Here is a 20,629-nt window from a genome sequence, read left to right as displayed (position 1 = left end):
TCGGCGTCTTCAAATGCGCTTCACTATTGATCCTGGGTCATTCTTTCGTTTTGCGAACTCTCGGCGTGGCTCTGCTAGCCTTCCATCCACCCTGTTTCTTGATCTGTCCTCTGCTACGTCCAATCCTGATATATGTAACCTGTTTGCCAAACATTTCTCTAGTGTATTTGTCGATCCTGTTACTTGTAAGGTTCCTTTGGACGTAGGCTTGTCCTACACGCCCTCTGATGTGATATCATGTAATTCAGTCGTTGTAAGTGAAAGCCTAGTAAAATCCGCTTTATCCAAACTTAAAACTTCGTTTTCACCAGGCCCCGATGGCATCCCTGCCTGTGTTTTGAAAAAATGTGGCAATACCCTCACTCCTATTCTCACTCGTCTTTTTTCTCGCTCGCTTAGTGTAGGGATTTTTCCTAGTCAATGGAAACTAGCTTGGCTTGTTCCCATTTATAAGAAAGGTGACCGCACACTAGCATCAAACTACAGAGGCATTTCTATTATTTGTGCGTGTTCTAAAATCCTCGAGTCAATTGTCCATTTATCTGTAATGCCTTGTGTAAAAAATTATATTTGTACGGAACAACACGGCTTTATGCCCAATCGCTCAGTGTCCACCAACCTAATGTGTTTTTTGTCTTCTCTATATCACTATCTGTCTAGTGGTAAGCAAGTAGACACTATCTATACCGATTTCAAAGCGGCATTTGACAGTATACCTCTATCATTACTTTTTGCTAAGCTTCGAAAACTAGGTTTCGGTGGCTATATATTGCCGTGGTTCAACTCCTATCTTGAGAATCGTTCATATGCAGTTAAAATCTGTGGCTCTTTCTCTGAATGTTTTCTTAGTTCTTCGGGTGTCCCTCAAGGTAGTGTCCTTAGTCCCTTACTGTTCATTCTCTTCCTCAATGACTGTACTTCGATCCTTCCTCCTAACGGCTTCTTGCTATATGCGAATGACGTTAAATTTTTTCTTCCTGTATCTTCTACAGCTGATTGTCTAGTCCTTCAATCCTGGCTCTGTAAATTCTCTACATGGTGTGCTTCTAACGGTTTAGTCCTGTGTCCTGAAAAATGTTCTGTCTTGTCTTTCTTCCGATCTTTTACAAGTATAACTCATGCTTATAGTGTCTGTGATGCCCCTATTTCCCGTGCGTCCTTGTCTAAGGATCTTGGCGTCTTTTTTGACCCGAGTCTTTCTTTCAAGGATCACACGGACTATGTCATCAACAAGGCCAACAAAAGTCTTGGTTATATTTGTCGCATGTCCACTGAAATTCGTGATCCTTTTTGTCTTAAGTCCCTTTATTGTTGTTGGGTCCGTTCCGTACTGGAATATGCCTGTGTCATCTGGTCTCCTGTCCAACTATCTCTGCTCCAAAGGATTGAGAGGATCCAGAGACGTTTTACAAGGATCGTATTTCGTAGGTCGCTGGGTCATCACTCTATTCCGCTTCCTACGTATGACGATAGATGCAATCTATTAGGCCTTGCCAAGTTGGAGCACCGCCTCTCGGTCGCTCAGGCTTCTTTCGTCGCTGGCATATTGCTCAATACGATTGATACTCCTTCACTTCTGTCGCGCTTACATTTGTATGCACCTTGTCGCACCTTACGTTATCGTTTTCGTCTCCAGTTACCTATATGTCGTACACGTTTTGCTCGCAATGATCCTTTTGTAAGAGCTATGTCGTCTTTTAATAGTACTTCTGATCTGTTCGATTTCAACATATCCTATCCTGTCTACCGATCCCGTCTTCGCTCCTTTTCCGTACCATAAACTCCTTCCAACTCCTTCGTGAATAATTGTATACTATAGTCAGTAAGCCGTCTCGTCTTTAGGCCGGTCTCGTAGTACAGCCGTCAACTCGTACGACTTAATAACATGCCCGTCATGGGTTCAAGCCCCAAATGGACCGTGCCGCCATACGTGTAGGACTGACTATCCTACTATGGGGGGATTAATTAGTCACTGAAAGCCAACTCCACAAGTAAGTGGTACAGAGACAGGCCTTGACCGACAACGGTTGTTGAGCCAAAAGAAGAAGAAGAAGAAGTCAGTAAGCACTATAAATAAATAAATAAATAAATAAATAAATAAATAAATAAATAAATAAATAAATAAATAAATAAATAAATAAATAAATAAATAAATAAATAAATAAATAAATAAATAAATAAATAAATAAATAAATAAATAAATAAATAAATAAATAAATAAATAAATAAATAAATAAATAAATAAATAAATAAATAAATAAATAAATAAATAAATAAATAAATAAATAAATAAATAAATAAATAAATAAATAAATAAATAAATAAATACATAAATAAATAAATAAATAAATAAATAAATAAATAAATAAATAAATAAATAAATAAATAAATAAATAAATAAATAAATAAATAAATAAATAAATAAATAAATAAATAAATAAATAAATAAATAAATAAATAAATAAATAAATAAATAAATAAATAAATAAATAAATAAATAAATAAATAAATAAATAAATAAATAAATAAATAAATAAATAAATAAATAAATAAATAAATAAATAAATAAATAAATAAATTAATAAATAAATAAATAAATAAATAAATAAATAAATAAATAAATAAATAAATAAATAAATAAATAAATAAATAAATAAATAAATAAATAAATAAATAAATAAATAAATTAATAAATAAATAAATAAATAAATAAATAAATAAATAAATAAATAAATAAATAAATAAATAAATAAATAAATAAATAAATAAATAAATAAATAAATAAATAAATAAATAAATAAATAAATAAATAAATAAATAAATAAATAAATAAATAAATAAATAAATAAATAAATAAATAAATAAATAAATAAATAAATAAATAAATAAATAAATAAATAAATAAATAAATAAATAAATAAATAAATCAATAAATCAATAAATCAATAAATAAACAAATAAATAAATAAATAAATAAATAAATAAATAAATAAATAAATAAATAAATAAATAAATAAATAAATAAAATTGAGATGAGACAGTTTCTGCCTAATCTGTATGTTGGTCAATCCATGCAAATGCCAGATTTTTATTTGTTCGCGGCTTGAATTCATTATAATATATGAGAAAACTGAAGTGAACACTAAGTTTACGTTTTTCACGATAAATAGTAAACAAATTAGGCAGTCAAAATATGCCCATAAGTTTGACACACAGTGACAAAAACACAATACAGGAGCACTCGAATAGGTGTATCACTTCTACGATGCCACCCTGTATAATGAATAAATAAAAACGAAATACAAAAAAATGTATTCTACTGAGGATATGTTCTGTACAATGAATTCCAGGATTTCGAAACCGATATGTGCTAATATGTTTCTAACGTATTTTTTTTCATTTTCATAAAAAACAGTGACTTCACAGTTTAATAAAGACAACCATTTAAGAAAATGAATGAGACGTATTCACTATGTATCATCATATTATTTTTATCACTTTCGTGCAATGTGGCTTTGGTGGTATCAAAGAGCTATAAAGTAAACAGTGGTAGAAGTGGAAGTGGTATTAGTATTGGAAACTCACATAACAACGCAGCAAATTATGGAACGCATGGTAGTGTATCAACAGGAAGTGCAAATGTGAATACCGTAGGGTTTAGTTCAAGTGGCGCTAGTGGCAGACTTGTTATTAACAGTGGTATAACTAGTGTTGGTGGAGGAAGTACTTCAAGTCGACTATCAACGAATGGTGCTCCGATTCGGAATCCCGCTGAACATCAACTCAACATCGGTTTATTGGTACCACATACAAATTTCGGACGTAGGGAATATCTTCGATCTATAAATTCAGCAGTTCAAGGGCTCCAAAAAGGACGCGGGGCAAAACTTACGTTTCTAAAGGATCATGAATTTCAAACATCGAACATCCACTTTGACATGATGTCATTGACTCCTAGCCCAACTGGTAAGCTCTTTTATCGAATCTTAAATTTATGTTTAGTTCCATCTTTGATTCATTTCTTGATTTACCCATCGATGTAGGATTTTCGAGGATTGTATAGACATATTCAATAAGTTGTAGACATATAACTCTTATAATTTTAGACTCTTTCAGCGAGTCGCTGAACTTGTCTACCTCTTCTTCCAAATAATCCTATATCTCGCTGAAAGAATACATTATGTGCCTGAAAAAAACTACAGCTTGCTTAACATGTCTATTTTATCTTCGAAATCATGTGTGGTATGTTTGATGACTGTTACGGTATGTTCGATTTTGGGTCGATCGCAATGTAGTAACTTTTAACTCGCGTTGGCCAGGGTGGTCTTCAAACATCGTTTCAGGAAGGTCATCGTTTACCAAATTAAGCAGAACTTCGGAGGATACTGATTCGAAACGGACTTTCGACACTTGATCGTCCAGGCGATCATAGAAACCTTTAGGAGGTTTCCCTTACTGGAAACGTTGGAGTTTAGAGGCCTTACCTTGGGTAGGGGGACATAACTAAACTCTTTAAATGAGAAGTCGATAGATGTTGGATGGGCATAGTCCTATCCTGACAGTCCGAACGAATCTGATTTGCCATGATCGGAGTTGGTTTTATTTATACTCAAAAGAAGTTAAGGGTTTCTCACATTTGGTTCCGAGTTGTATGTTGGAAAGTTATTGTTTTCACTCAGCTAGTTACGTTTGTCTTTTGTTGACAGGAACGATGGTTCTTGTCACTAAGTTCCTGTTTTGGGTTTAATGCTTATACTGTTCCTGCTTTGGGTTATAATGCATAAACTGTTCCTGCTTATGTTTTACGTTTCGGTTGGTTCTGTTAAGTGTGTCACAATTGTTTTTATATGAACAGTATGGCCTGAATGGTTTTGCTTTTTTTTGCTTTTTAAACGCTCTGTAACCAAGGTCCTTTTTCAGAATGCTTTGCATGGAAAAGTGACTCACGTTCATTTAACGCGCCATTTTTCTTCCCGCGCGAGCTGGATTTTGCCCCCCACGTTCCTTTACCGCTTTGATCACCGCTGGAGTCCGGACACTCCGTTTTTTGCCCAGTTTCTTATTTGGAACAACCGTGCCTGTCTCCTCGTATCGCTTGATGGTCCGGTAGACGAATGGTCGACTTAAATTGAGATGAGACAGTTTCTGCCTAATCTGTATGTTTGTCAATCCATGCAAATGCCAGATTTTTATTTGTTCGCGACTTTAATCCATTATAATATATGAGAAAACTGAAGTGAACACTAAGTTTACGTTTTTCACGATAAATAGTAAACAAATTAAGCAGTCAAAATATGCCCATGAGTTTGACACACAGTGACAAAAAACACAATACAGTTGCACTCGAATAGGTGTATCACTTCTACGATGCCACCCTGTATAATGAATAAATAAAAACGAAATACAAAAAAATGTATTCTACTGAGGATATGTTCTGAAAAATGAATTCCAGGATTTCCAAACCGATATGTGCTAATATGTTTCTATCGTATTTATTTTTTTAGGTGTTAGGATTAGTCATGAAATCCTGGAATTGATCCTAACCCCTTACCATACCGGTCGTTAAGTCAATCCCATTCACATACCGGATCTGAAATATATCTAGACTCTATAGAGTAAACGTTCCTGTAGTGGTGGTTATACCAATAGTGGTGGTATGGCTCTAAAATGCGCTTGTGAAATGTTCTCTGGTCTTTTAAAAAGGCTATGAAAGTATTGAAATTGGGCCATTCCGTTATGGTGAAGAAACACTCCATATTTAGTGAAATGTGTTAACATTTTCCAAAATCCTTAGGATTTCATAAATAAACTTGCATTTTTGTTAACGTTTTAAATGACAACATAATTATTATTGTTTTAACATGGCTTTCATGAAATGTTATTGATTTACTAAAATTCATTGTCTTTTGACCATATTTTCGCGTTTTTATGTGTTTTTTTTTACCATAGTGCCATTATAGGTACGCGAAACAGGAATATTCCAAAGATTTATTTCCAATTTTAGATTTTTTCCGGGCTATTGGTAAAATTTCGTATTGTTTATACAAAAATGAGCAACAGAAATGAGTTTCCAGCAAGTAATTTACCCAAAAAGGCCAAAATTCGCATATCCAACTGAGTGAAAAATCGACATCGAATCAAACACACTCTTCCTGGGAGAGGTAGACCGCAGTTGTAATACAGTATTTTTAGTCAAAATTGTTATCCCTTATATTTATACATTTTTACGGTCAAATATGTAAGAAATCAATATCATGGAATTGTTTCTTACTATTTATAAGAAAACGGCTTCAAAACTAAGTTCCATGTATATTAAACACAGTTTTTGAGGTATCTTTGTTTACCAACACTATAGTAACACAATACAACGACTTTAGGAACCACACCACCATTATATAGTAGGTACAACGAAGTCGTTACAAAAATTACTTTTTGTCGTAAATTTGTAGTATTTGTGGTAAAAATGGTTGTCATTGCGAAGATGAAACATATTCCAATTGCTATGTGTTAAAATATTCATAAATTTACCTTCCTGACTTTTACGAAAAGAACTTATGCGAGCCCTGCAACGGTTTCTACCAAACCGGGCGAAATGTGCAGCGAGAGTAGAAATGATCGGGAGAACCCGATCGTGGCCGGAACGCGATGAGTAGTAGTAGTAGAGATGTTTATTGTGGATATAAAGAAAAAAAAAAATACATATAGAATCGAACGTTCATTAACATTGGGTACGCAATGTGCTCTCCTCAATAATCGGGAATTTTTATAGCATAGCTGAGTAGAATATATGTTGTTTGCTGATTTTAAATCTGAGTATATGGGAAAAGTGCAAAAAAAACCCATGCAATTTTAGACTTAACCTAAAAACATATATATCTAACCTATATCTTAACCTACATTTGCTAGACCTAATCCTTAACTAGATAGAGAAGAGGAGAGCTTTGTACAGAAAATTATAAACTCATATTTTATGCTTAGATACGATGTTCAACTAGTTGATTAATTATGCTAATTGAGCTCTGGCGACATTTGTTTGCGTAATTTACATTTAAATTTCCTATAAATTCTTCCATTTTTACTAAATTACTTCTTTTGTGTAAATCGTTTGTGTTATGCCAAGGTGGTAAGTTCATGATCATTTTTAATATTTTGTTTTGTCTAACTTGAAGTTTTTTTCTATGAGAGTACGCACAACTAATCCATGCCGGCGCTGCGTACGTCAGAATCGGGCGTATATAAGCCGTGTAAACTAATTTTTTGTTTTGCAAATTTAGTTTTGATTTCCTATTTAGGAAAGGATATAAAATTTTTAGTAATTTGTCTACTTTTTCTAATTGATTTTCTATGTGGGTTTTAAATGTCATGCGTTTTTCTAAATGTACTCCAAGGTATTTAACTTGATCTTTCCATGTAATGTTTCCTTGCATAAAGCTAACTTCATTACTAGGTAATTTGCGTAAACTAGTGTTTCTCGTGAAGAAGATTGCCTCAGATTTATTTGCGTTTGTTTTAAGCTTCCATCTATTGCAGAACTTGGCGTATGCTTTTAATGTGCCATTTAAGGCTTTGATTATTGAGCTCGGACTTCTGGCCGTAGCCGCGATTGCTAGGTCGTCTGCATATAGATAATTTGTACAGTTGTTTGTAGAGGGAATGTCAGAAATAAATATATTAAATAGTATTGGCGATAATATACTACCTTGTGGTACTCCCGCTATGGGTTTAAAGAAATTTGATTTAGTGTGCCCAATATGAACTGAACTTTTTCGATTGCTGAGAAAGGACTGAATTATTTTTATAATATACGTAGGAAAATTAAATTGAATTAATTTATATAACAGGCCGTCATGCCAAATGGAATCGAAAGCTTTTTCAGTATCTAACAAAACTAAACCAGTAGATCTTTTTCTATTCCGATTTTCTATAATATAATTTTTGAGTCTATGTATCTGATGAGTTGTTGATTTTTCGGGTTGAAAACCAAATTGTGACTGTGGGATGATATTGTTAATGTCTGTATGAGAACGTATATTGCGTGCAATAATTTTCTCAAAAAGTTTACCTATGCAACTCAGAAGGGATATTGGTCTGTAGTTTCCAGGATTAGAATGATCTTTTCCGGGTTTTGGAATAGCCACTATTTTTGCTTTTTTCCATTGTGAAGGAAAGTATCCTAGTTTAAGACAACTATCAAATATTATTTTGAGGTAGAGTACTGCCTTTTTAGGAAGCATTTTAATCTCTGTGTTGTTAATTTCGTCACAGCCTGCTGATTTTTTATTTTTAAGATTTTTGATTATGTTCATGAGTAATTTTGGTTTAACCAAGTAACCTGGATCCAAGGAGTGATTTTGGTTTCTCGCAAAGAAAATTCTATTGTTTTTTGTAACTTTCCTTTCCATTGGACTATTTGTGTTGTAAGTTAAGTAATGGGAGTTTTCAAAATGTGTTTTGAGGGCGTTACATTTTTCAGTGGCTGTTAGGTAGATGTTGTTTCCTAGCTTTAGCGTTTGAATAGTATGTTGCTTGTTTTTAACTATTTTTACAAATTTGAATAGGTTATTTGTATTATTTTGTTGTGTATTTATACTTTTTAATGTATCAGACCAAGCTCTGTTACGGGCTAGCGACATTTGCTGCTCTATCTCTGTTTTAAGTGCATGATAATAATTCCGAAAGGTTATATTACGTCTGTGTCTTTGCCATTTCTTCCTGTATTTATTTCTTAGTTTAATTAGAGCAATAATGTAATCTGGAATGATAATGTTATATTTTCCAGGAATTGCTTTCGGAATGGCACTTTGTTTAGCTGTTGTAATAAGTGAGGTTAAGTTATGTAGCATATCATCGATTTGTGTAGCGTTAATTATGTCATTTGGGTGTATTGTGGTCAAGTCGATACTATTATTTATAATATTTTTGAAAATATTCCAGTCTGCTTTTTTGTAATTATAAATACCTTTGTTGGAAACAAAATTAGCTGATGAATGTTTTATACTGAATGTAACTGGCAAATGATCCGAAGTGAGAGCAGTGATAGTTCGTAATTTCGATATTGTATACAGATTTTTTGTTAGCATTAAGTCCAACGTTGAAGTATTTCTTGTGGGGTCGATAGGAATGTATGTTGGTTTATCTGGGAAATGTATAGAAAATTTACCTTTTTGTGCTTCAGCAAAAAGGAGTTTTCCGGCTGCATTTGTAGAGACACAATTCCATGATTTATGTCGCGCATTAAAATCGCCACAGATGAAATAGTTGTCGTTTCGCGCTGAAAGTTTCTTGATATCTTGTTGAAAGGTAACTAAGTTGGTATTTTTACCTGGGTGATATGCTGCTATTAAAGTAAATTCTCCTAGTCTAGTGAGCACTTTAACACTTAATGTTTCAATTATCCCTAGTTTATTATGTTTTAGCAATTGGTGTCTAAAATTGCATTTGATCGCTATTAGAACACCACCTTTTGGTCCCGATAATCTATCAACTCTATATACTATATAATTCGGAATAGAAAAAGCGTGCACTGGTTTCAGAAATGTCTCAACAATCAATACAGCATCAATATCATATCGGCTTAAATAGTAGATTAAATCCATCTTTTTGTTGGCAATGCCATTAGCATTCCAGTAGGAAATATTAAAATTGTCTGGGCAATCCATCACGGGAAACAAAATTTAGCAACTACCTCAAAGATCACTGTTATTTGATCCTGCTTTGTTTTGCACTTTTGTAGCTTCTGAAAAACTTCGCCTACAATTGGAATTATTTCCGAAGAATTAAAAAGTTCGCCTGACGCGGTTTCATTTTGTCTGAAATTTACAAATTTGACTGGGTTTTGTTCAAGTTGTTTCCATCCCTGAATTGTTTTTGTCTGTGGTAGAGCAGGAAAGCTATTTTTTTCCATGTTGAAAGAAGTTGTACGTTTCGGTTCTTTAGGTAGATTGGCAGCGGGACGTTTAGGACATCCGCTGAAAGTAGCTGTATGGTTACCGCCGCAATTCGCGCATTTCAGTTTGTGCTCTGGCACTTTGCCATCACTTGAAGATGACCCAGCTGTGAGTGGGCACACTGACGAATTATGATCGTCAGCACATTTGTTGCATCTAGCGACGCGATTACAATTATTCGCACCGTGCCCGTACAGTTGGCAACGTTTACACTGCATCGGTCCGGCTCTTTTCGAAAAATAGCTCCATTTCACTACACAGTGATCTAGAGCAGGGATGGTTCTGAGAAGATTCATGGATATTGTACCCGCCGGAAAGTGCAGTAGGTATACTGCTTGATCATCGTATCGTTTTTGCCTGATCTGTAACTTTTTTATACTGGTTGGTTGCAAATTCTCTTCTTTTAAGATCTCCATCACTTCATCGGTTGGGAGATCGTGTAGGCCATACAAAACGATTTTTGTAGATTTTTCTTCATCTAGTTGATAAGTATGATATGCAACATTGCTGTTTTGTAGGTGTTTTATCACGCTTCGGTAATCGCTTGTGTTAGTGACCTGAACATTGGTCCCGTTGTTTGTCTGTTTGGTGCTGTACCTCACTACACCTGCTTCTATTACACGCTTATGCACAAAATGTACGGACGAACTTTTAACGACAATAGGTGGCACTTTGTTCGTTACCGTCGCACTGGTGGAGTTTTTTGTAGTAGTGGTTTTCGGGACAGCGTCCTGAAGCTTTGCTGGTGTATCTTCACACTCGCTTAGTAGCGCGTAGCTGTTTTCGGAACGATCCGATCTAACGCGTGAATCGTCGTATGAACGATTTCTGTTTCTTGGTATTGGTCTTAACCTTTTACCTTTGTGTCTTCCTCTCCCCCTCATCTTGTTGGTAGGAACGGTACACCTGCTGCTTGTTAGTATTTTTTTGTGATTCTATCGCTATCGATCGCTTATCAGATTAGAGATCAGCAAATTTACGTCTGCTCTCGATCGGAGCTGGATTGCGACTGCCCGGAACGCGATGAACACCCACACGTGTGTGTGGGTGAGTGCTCGAGAGGCCGAAAAGGAAGAGGTTCGGGTTCGGGACAGGCCAGAGCATTCGGAAAAAGATACCCAAATAGCATTGGAGCGTTACGTTTCGCGATTTTTGTATGGAGGCGTTACTGCTCGCTACCTGCTCATAACACTGCTCGATAGCAGTCCTTAGTGAGCAGGTAGCGTGTAACATTCTATGTAAGCTCAATGAAAGCTCAAAGCTCAAGCGTTACTTAGCGTGTGCTCGAACCACAGTATAACGCTGTGGGTTCTGTATTCGGATGTAAACAAAAACACACACACTTTTTTAAAATTTCGATGCACATTGTCCAGTACAACGATAAAATGTGTTTTATTTAGCTATTATTCAATACTTACATGCCCCAATGTATGGTTTTACACGTTTATATACGATTTCAACCATCACTTTGGATGCTATCAACTGATGCCGACGGCTTTGTTGTCTCTGCGTCAGGCACATGTATTGTTGCCGCTTCTAATGCTCGGGTCGTTTTTTCGTTAGCAGTAGCACAACGATTAAACGCACTAATTGTACCACTTGCAAAGCGATACAAATAAAGTAAAACACATAATACGCCGTACAACACACTTCTTAACAACACTTGCACATAAAAACCACTTGTCGGTGCGGTGATCCAATGTCCTGTTTGCAGTGGAAAAATAACAATGAAAGATTAGAATGCTTTTAAATATGACATTATTTTATAATACTTTCCTTTCCATGCTATTTTGTGGTGTATGGCAACGTTGGTTTGCTTGAAGATACACAACGATCGGTGTGTTGGTCCAGTTGAGAATGTGCTGATCACGATCACAGCTGGCTTTAGTGATTGTTGTAGAAACTGTAACAAACATCAATATCATTAAATCTGCATTATTTCTACAATTCATTGTGATTTCATGAAAAAGTAAAGTAAAAAAGTAAAGGAAAAGTGAAAAAGTAAAACATTTTATCTTACCGGCGTCGTATTTCGTCGGCATACACACACACACAGCTGCTCGATCATACTCGGACGAATGTTGCCAAATTTCGGGATAAAATGATGTTTTTTCCTGTGGAATAATGTGTTCAAACATTAAAAGATAGTTTATTTACTGAAATATGCAAAGAACACTTACCTTTTCCCGAGTTTTCACATCAAATTTTACGATTATTCTGCACACAATCTTTAGGGGCGGTTGTCCGTGTTTGTTTACGTTTCTGACTTGACAGATATGCGAGCTGTCATGTGACGAAGTGAAATACATTCAAACCTCGCCAATTGCAAGTCTGCTTTTTCACTTGAATACAAAAAATCTGAGTTGTTCACATAAATATGAGAAAAAGTCAGTTTATCCACATTGTATAAAATAACAAACATGACAAAATACGCAGACATTAGCCGTGTTACAAAATGTCTTTCTAATGAACAAAATCTATCTTTTTCTAGTAGACATATGATATAAATGCAATTAGCGAGTTCTAATTGTATCATATATATTGCTATTTTCAAAGCGGTTTAAATTAAAACAAACATCAGTGTTTTTTTTTTAATAATCAGAAAGATAATTATAAACTTAATAATGATTAAAATGTATTGTAATGGTGTGAAACGCTTCTTGCTTCAAGTTCTTGTGGTAACAGTGTTAAAAGCAACAACAACAACAGAGAATAACGCATCGCGTAGAAACAAACACACCGTTCGTGGGTATGTCAGGGGGGGAAACAACGGGAAAAGCTTAATTCTCTCTCAGCGATGCCGCTTGGGTACGAGCAGGGAACAAGTGGCAGAGAGCGTTAGGCGAACTCTCCCGCTGCGCAAAGCGACGGAAGAAATCATGCCGTTCGGAGAATTTTATCATGCCAACTTTTTCCCTCCAACGGCAAATTTGTCAAGCAACTCGTCGAGCTACCCGTCCCTGGCTCCGCCTCCTACCCCTCGCCTGAGCGCGCTGTCAAAGGTTTGGATGTGTTGGTGCGTCAGACGGCCAATCGCTGTCAGCCGTCGTCCGTGCTTTTTCCCGTTTATACACATATACACATACACATGTATAAAAAACCGTTTATACACATTGCGGCGATGAAGTTGCATTTTTACAAATCAAACCAAAAAAGCGCAATGAGTTTAATCGATGCAATGTAAAAGTGACTACGGAATCGCTAGCGCACGATGGAGGGTTTGCTGTGCAACGCGCAGAACCATAATTCGCTCTAACACGTTTCTAACACTAAGCTTTTGCTTTCGTCTGTTCTGGATTACATAGATATGCTAAACATCCTGCGCATGGGTGTATGCAAAACTGTCGCCAAATGTAATTTCTTCCGGAATGTTATGATCCATCGGTCAAAGAAAGGAAGGTGTTCATGAAAGGCGGAAAGACGAATTGAGGCCCCTGAGGAGGGGGTACTGACACACAGCTGTTGGAAGATTGAACAGTATACATACGGCATACTACAGACTAGAGATCTTCGGTGACCGCCTAGTCCGCCTACCGTTAGATCCACCGCTGGTTCATGACGGTGTTTTTTTTATGGTGGAGGTGCATCCTTCCCCCTGCCTGCTGCGTATGCACCGGGCAGGAGACAGTGTGGCAGTATGCAAGTTACCCGCTGGATAGGAGCGGTCGCGCGGCAACGCCATTCCGCACATCTGCATGCCCGTCGTGTGTTCTAACCGCGTATGAACCGTCCGCCGTAGCAAGGGGTGACTATCCGGCTACGCGGTACTCAAGTCCTGAAAAGGCCGGCATGATAGCGTAGGCTATTACGCCAATAATAATAATAATAATAATAAGAACAACTTTCCATAGCAGTCCACACTCGGGGAAGGTTTTTTTTGACTTTGGTGCTGCCGGGCTACCGCTGTGGCGCGACAAATGCACGGAATGCACTCGACCAAAACATGAACCTACCGATCCGAACTCATTCCAAGGCATTGTAGGTCAATCGGCGTCATAATAACTACTCCAAACCAACAAGCCACCAGAGTCTGGACGGACAGGTGCAGCACCATACGCGCACCGTAATAAACAAATCCAGAATCCTCTTTTGTATGGATTCACTTCTAAATGTTGTTTCCACTTGCGCCCGCAAGCTGAATTAGAAATAAATGTGCAATATATCACACGCACGTTTGCTTAGATCGTGTGTCTTTTTAATACCCCCAACAGCAGAGCCGAACGCAAAGATGCCAATGCCAATGGTTGTGTTGTCTCTCAGGTAGCGAGATCGAAAATGCATGGACTTTGTAGCCGCAGCGGATGAAAATGTACGCATCAGCATCAAATAGTTTTGGGGTTTAAAAACGCACGCACACATACAAACACGAGCGCAAACTCACACACACACACACACACACACACACACACACACACACACACACACACACACACACACACACACACACACACACACACACACACACACACACACACACACACACACACACACACACACACACACGCGCGCGCGCACATAAGCGCGCGCGCGCACCCGATAAGGCACCTACGAACGCGCGCACGCGAGAACGCACCTACGAAAGCGCGCATGCAAGCACGCACCCCCCATCAAACCCCCCCTCCCCTTCCGCTATCATCAGCTATCATATCAGCTATCATATAGCGCATCATCATCCAAAGCGCCGGGCGGGATGGGGGATCGCGGCATGATAGAGTGAACGGTCACTTTCCCCGCGCTGTGTGTGTGCGTGTGTGTGACGAAACCCGAAAACGCGAGACAGATTTCGGCACATTAAAAAATTTATTTTTTAGTCACTATACACTGTGCTTCATGATGCTTAGAAGGTCGTTGAAGCATCTAACATGTTCAAATTAAAAAATATTAGATTAGTGTTAGACGTTCTCCTACGCTTGTTTTAAATAGGCTTCTTCACCCTCAACTGCCAGGGGCATCGAATGGTCTCATCAGCAGCGGCACGAAATAAAATAAACCATCAATACACCGATAACACTTTGAATCCCAATCCAGCTTCTCCCACAGCGTCTCAAGGTCACACACAAATTAATAAATGCTAACACCCACCAATAACGATACACAACCGCAATGCACATATATGAACCAACGCATACACCACAACAACCAATCAGCTGGCGGCGGAAAGCACGGGCAGAAGCGCCGCAAGTACAAGTAAGGCAGGGCAGGGTGAGGGAGGGAGAAGAAGCGGACGAAAAAATGGGCGCCAATATTTTTAAATTTTTTGACCGTTTTTTTTTGCTCCGCCGCCATAAATAGTTCGTCCATTTTGCCAACAGATGGCGCTAAACTTGCTCGACCCAGCGCAGGAATCGCTGAAGTCCAGCGCGGGGAACGGGCCAAAATCTGCGCTGGCCAGCGCAGATTTTGGTGCATTTTCTGCGCTGGAAACTGCTCGAATTTGCGCAGCGGGACCAAATTCTGCGCTGGCCAGCGCAGATTTTGGCTGGTTTCCCGCGCTGGACTTCAGCAATTTCTGCGCTGGGTCGAGCAAGTTTAGCGCCATCTGTTGGCGAAATGGACGAACTATTTATGGCGGCGGAGCAAAAAGAAACGGTCAAAAAATTTAAAAATATTGGCGCCCATTTTTTCGTCCGCTTCTTCTCCCTCCCTCACCCTGCCCTGCCTTACTTGCGCTTCTGCCCGTGCTTTCCGCCGCCAGCTGATTGGCTGTTGCGGTGTATGCGTTGATTCATATATGTGCATTGCGGTTGTGTATTGTTATTGGTGGGTGTTAGCATTTATAAATTTGTGTGTGGCCTTGAGACGCTGCGGGAGAAGCTGGATTGGGATTCAAAGTGTTATCGGTGTATTGATGGTTTATTTTATTTCGTGCCGCTGCTGATGAGACCATTCGATGCCCGTGACAATCGAGGGTGAAGAAGCCTATTTAAAACAAGCGTAGGAGAACGTCTAACACTAAGCTAATATTTTTTAATTTGAACATGTTTGATGCTTCAACGACCTTCTAAGCATCATGTACCACGATGTATAGTGGCAATACAGGCGTTGCCGTCAAATTTTGGCCGTAAGTCATGTATTTTTGTCTCGTAGGCGTCAATTTTTGACAGTGTGCATCAATTTTTGTCTCGTAGGCGTCAATTTTTGACAGTGTGCATCAATTTTTGTCTCGTAGGCGTCAATTTTTGTCAATGCGCATCAATTTTTGTCTCAAAGGCACCAATTTTTGTCCAATGGTCACAAATTTTTGTCTCTTGGTATTTTTTCGTTATTTTAATATTTTAATAATTGCAGAATGCACAACAAAATTAGAGAGGTTATACTAAGCAAAGGAATTAATTCAGGAATTCTATTAGTTTTATATAGTTTTACGTCTTATTTATAATACAGGGTTCTCAAAATTCGTGTTTGAATTTGCAAAACGATGCGAAAGGCCTCTAAAAAAACAACTTGAGTGATTTAAAAAACAAATTGCGCTATTGAAAATAGCATCAGTGCGGTGAAACAACAACTTTTGACAGCTAAACTGCATCTTGAGCTTCTGAAATTGTTTTGCTGACATTCGATTCTGACTTGTAAAACCCTGTAATATCAAAACAATTTGGAGAAGATTAATCTTCGATTACTTCTTCATTTTGGCATCGTGGCAAATAGTTAAATAAATTCCTAAAATAGTTCTCGCAATCCGTACGGGTTATCATTGTACTACCATTTTCAATTAAGGAGTACAAAGTATCTTCATTGTTCAAAAGCAATCAGCTGTGTTGATCTACGTACCTGAAATTTAGTCAAAAATTTTGAAGAATTTTCCTTAAAATACCAATAAAATATTCATAATGATTGCGTGCACGAGTTCGGGAGCGCGTGCTCGCGCGCGCGCTCTCGTGGGTGCGTGCGTGCGTGCGTGTGTGTGTGCGTGCGTGAGTGCGTGCGTGCTGGCGTGCGCGCGTTCAAGCATGTGTGCGTGTGTGTGTGAGTTTGAGCGCGCGTGTTTGTGTGTTTGTGTGTGTGCGTGCGTTTGGAAACCCCAAAACTATTTGATTTTGATGCGTACATTTTCATCCGCTGCGGCTACAAAGTCCACGCATTTTTGATTTCGCTACCTGAGAGACAACACAACCATTGGCATTGGCATCTTTGCGATCGGCTCTGCTGTTGGGGGTATTAAAAAGACACATGATTTAAGCAAACGTGCGTGTGATATATTGCACTTTTATTTCTAATTTAGCTAGCGGACGCAAGTGGAAACAACATTTTGAATTGAATCCATACAAAAGAGGATTCTGGATTTGTTTATTATGGTGCGCGTATGGTGCTGCACCTGTCCGTCCAGACTCTGGTGGCTTGTTGGTTTGGAGTAGTTATTATGACGCCGATTGACCTACAATGCCTTGGAATGAGTTCGGATCGGTAGGTTCATGTTTTGGTCGAGTGCATTCCGTGCATTTGTCGCGCCACAGCGGTAGCCCGGCAGCACCAAAGTCAAAAAAAACCTTCCCCGAGTGTGGACTGCTATGGAAAGTTGTTCTTATTATTATTATTATTATTATTGGCGTAATAGCCAACGCGGTCATGCCGGCCTTTTCAGGACTTGAGTACCACGTAGCCGGATAGTCACCTCTTGCTACGGCGGACGGTTCATACGCGGCTAGAACCCACGACGGGGGTACTGCCACACTGTCTCTTGCTCGATGTATACGCTGCAGGCAGGGGGAAGGATGCACCTCCACGATAAAAAAACACCGTCATGAACCAGCGGCGGACCTAACGGTAGGCGGATTAGGCGGTCGCCGATGATCTCTACAAGTGGACAGAGTATTAACGACAAGGGCCCCCGGAAAGATGGTCGTTAGGGCTCCGTGGCTGGAGAACCTTTTGCACCTTCCCTCCCCCCATGGCGACAACAATTTTAGGGCCTGTGACCGATGATCGTAGGGGTCCCATGGCCAACCTCCCCCCCCCCCCATCCACCGGCATTTTAAGTATACTGTTCAATCTTCCAACAGCTGTGTCTCAGTACCCCCTCCTCCCGGTCATCAGTTACCATTGACAAGGGCCTCAATTCGTCTTTCCGCCTTTCATGAACACCTTCCTTTCTTTGACCGATGGATCATAACATTCCGGAAGAAAACACATTTGGCGACAGTTGTGCACACACACGCACGCTCATACCCTTGCGCAGACGGCACAGCATATCTGTGTAATCTACAACATACGAAGGCAAAAGCTTAGTGTAACAAAGTTATGGTTAATGCTTAACACGTTCAAATCGATGGCAGGCCCCAGGGACTGCCAGTGAACGTTCCAATATACCGGTTTCACAATCAGCTTGCGTTCTTGATGCCGGCGGAACAGAATATTTATGAAAATCAGCGCCGGGCTGAACGTGTTACTGCGAATTAGGATTCTGCGCGCAAACCCAGCAACGTGAGCTAGCGATTCCGTAGTCATTTTTAAATTGCAGCGATTAAACTCATTGCGCTTTTTTGGTTTGATTTGTGAAAATGCAACTTCATCGCCGCAATGTTTGTTAACGGCATTTTTAGGCGCCACAACAGCTCGCGAGCATTGACCACACGCGAGAAAGAGATAGCGCTATGGAGGGAAAAAGCACGGACGACGGCTGACAGCGATTGGCTGTCTGACGCACCAACACATCCAAACCTTCGACAGCGCGCTCAGGCGAGGGGTATGAGGCGGAGCCAGGGACGGGCTGCTGCTTTGCTCGACAAATTTGCCGTTGGAGAGAAAAGGAAGGCATGATAAAATTCGCAGAACGCCTTGATTTCTTCCGTCGCTTTGCGAAGCGGGCACCTTGTGTTGCCATTTTTCGAGCAGGTACTCGAATCTAATTCTAGCTTCAAGGCTAGAATAATCAAGACTGAAAATTGCTGGCGAGTTTTTTTTTGTGTGATTTTGTATGGAGTGTTTACATGATTTCAGCCTCCAACTATCAAACTCCATACAAAAAACTGACTACTCATCACCCTGGATGATCATACTCATCAACTGATCCAACGTCGAAATGCACTTCGACGTCAATTCCAAAGAAGTGGAGACCAGCAATTAAAACAACAAGCGACTATGCTCTCGCACATCATCTCAGACCGAGTCGCTATAATCCGCAACACAAAATTTGCAAGGAAAGTTGAACTCCCAGCACATTCACCTGACTTTTGGAGGATGGCGAAATTATTGAAGGAAAAACCTCGTCCGATACCACCATTAAAGAGCGCCGCTGTTGATAAACTGCTTATTACCTCTATTGAAAAGATCAACGCTCTTACTGAACAATTTGCTGCGGCTCATCGTATTGGACTCTCGATCAATAGTCCCCATGATAGTGATGTCTTTGCATCTAACACTACAATTGATAACGTACCACCAACTTTACCACCTGAACAACGTGTTACAGTCACAGAGATCGAAGCCGGCGTCAAACGTCTTCGGAACATGAAAGCTCCAGGCTTTGATGGCATTTTCAACATCTGCCTTAAACGTCTGAATTGCTGATGGATATATTCAACAGTTGCCTTGAACTAAACATTTCCCACAATCCTGGAAATGTGGTAAAGTGATCCCGATTCTCAAGCCCGGTAAAGATCCCACACAACATTCCAGCTATCGTCCGATCAGCCTGCTGAGCTCTTTTGGCAAACTGTTTGAAACGATGATCTTCTGGAGACTGCGAACCATTTTCAATGAGTCTCAAATCTTACCACCACAACAGTTTGGTTTTAGGCCTGGTCAATCAACAACTCACCAACTAATCCACCTACAAAATGCTTTATTAGAGAACAAGCGTATCTCAAGATCCACTGCAATCGTGATGCTAGATGTAGAGAAGGCGTTCGACAACGTATGGCATGATGGGCTCATCTACAAGCTCCTTCAGTACCAACTTCCATTATACCTGATTAAAATGATTTTGAAAATTGTGTTATTAAATTGGACAGAGTAGCTTACACCATCTGACGTGTGAGCAAGTGGTAGACAGCGGTGTTTATTCAAAACGACTATTGTTATAAACAAGTGGACAGTTGTTTATTGGACTGGTAAACCCTGTAAACCAGAAATTTTATGTCCCGTCGTATTCTTTGAAAATTCCGATTTGTCCCGTTTTTTATGTTCTGGACTTGTTGGGGTAAACTTCCTGTTCCTACAACAGTCTACGTGCTTTAAACAATGCCCAATTTAGAGAACACAATCGTCGAGCACTTGTTAATACGTTAACCCGTTTTTTGTACACTGTTCACATGTTTTTAAAATGGTCGGCTTCCATTGAACCAAACGTCAAACGATTCGAGCCAAAAACATGTGTTTTACTAAGCGGGCATTGTATTAAGCATGTGGACAATTTTTTATTGGAATGTAAACCACTGTAAGCTTCCTATAAAATGTTAAGTTTGAAAAAAATCAGGTGTTTGATGAATGAACGTAGATAAAAGCAATTATTGTTAAGGATATGACCATTTAGATTGGGTTCAATTGTAGAGCGTTGGTTGCACGTCTTTAAGGAAATTAATTTCCATTCACTAGAGTGCCGTGATTTCATATATAGTACAATGGTGCTACTCGTTACCCAGTGGCGGATCAAGTCTCTCCAAGGCCCTGAACGTTTTAGTAGACGGGGCCCCATAACCAACCCCTTCGACAACAAAGGGGGGGGGGGGGGGGGGATGGGTGTT

At 38.9% G+C, this 20,629-nt stretch overlaps 1 protein-coding gene across 2 annotated transcripts in view; it reads left to right on the top strand.

Annotated features, from left to right (window-relative positions):
- The window catches only part of LOC120960959 (glutamate receptor ionotropic, NMDA 2B), a 155,082-nt gene that overhangs the window by 38,492 nt on the left and 95,961 nt on the right, over window positions 1-20,629 (top strand). Inside the window, exon 2 of one of the 2 annotated variants that reach the window (XM_040384460.2) lies at window positions 3,416-3,966. The exons of the other annotated variant lie outside the window; for it this stretch is intronic. Within the exon in view, the coding sequence (XP_040240394.1) occupies window positions 3,453-3,966 (514 nt within the window). The 5' untranslated portion in view covers window positions 3,416-3,452. The remainder of the gene's footprint in view (window positions 1-3,415; window positions 3,967-20,629) is intronic. 2 annotated transcript variants of the gene reach the window in all.

This window comes from Anopheles coluzzii, chromosome X (genome assembly GCF_943734685.1).
Source record: "Anopheles coluzzii chromosome X, AcolN3, whole genome shotgun sequence".
NCBI lineage: Eukaryota > Metazoa > Arthropoda > Insecta > Diptera > Culicidae > Anopheles > Anopheles coluzzii.
Note: the sequence above shows the minus strand (reverse complement) of the source record. Positions and strands in the feature narration are given on the sequence as shown.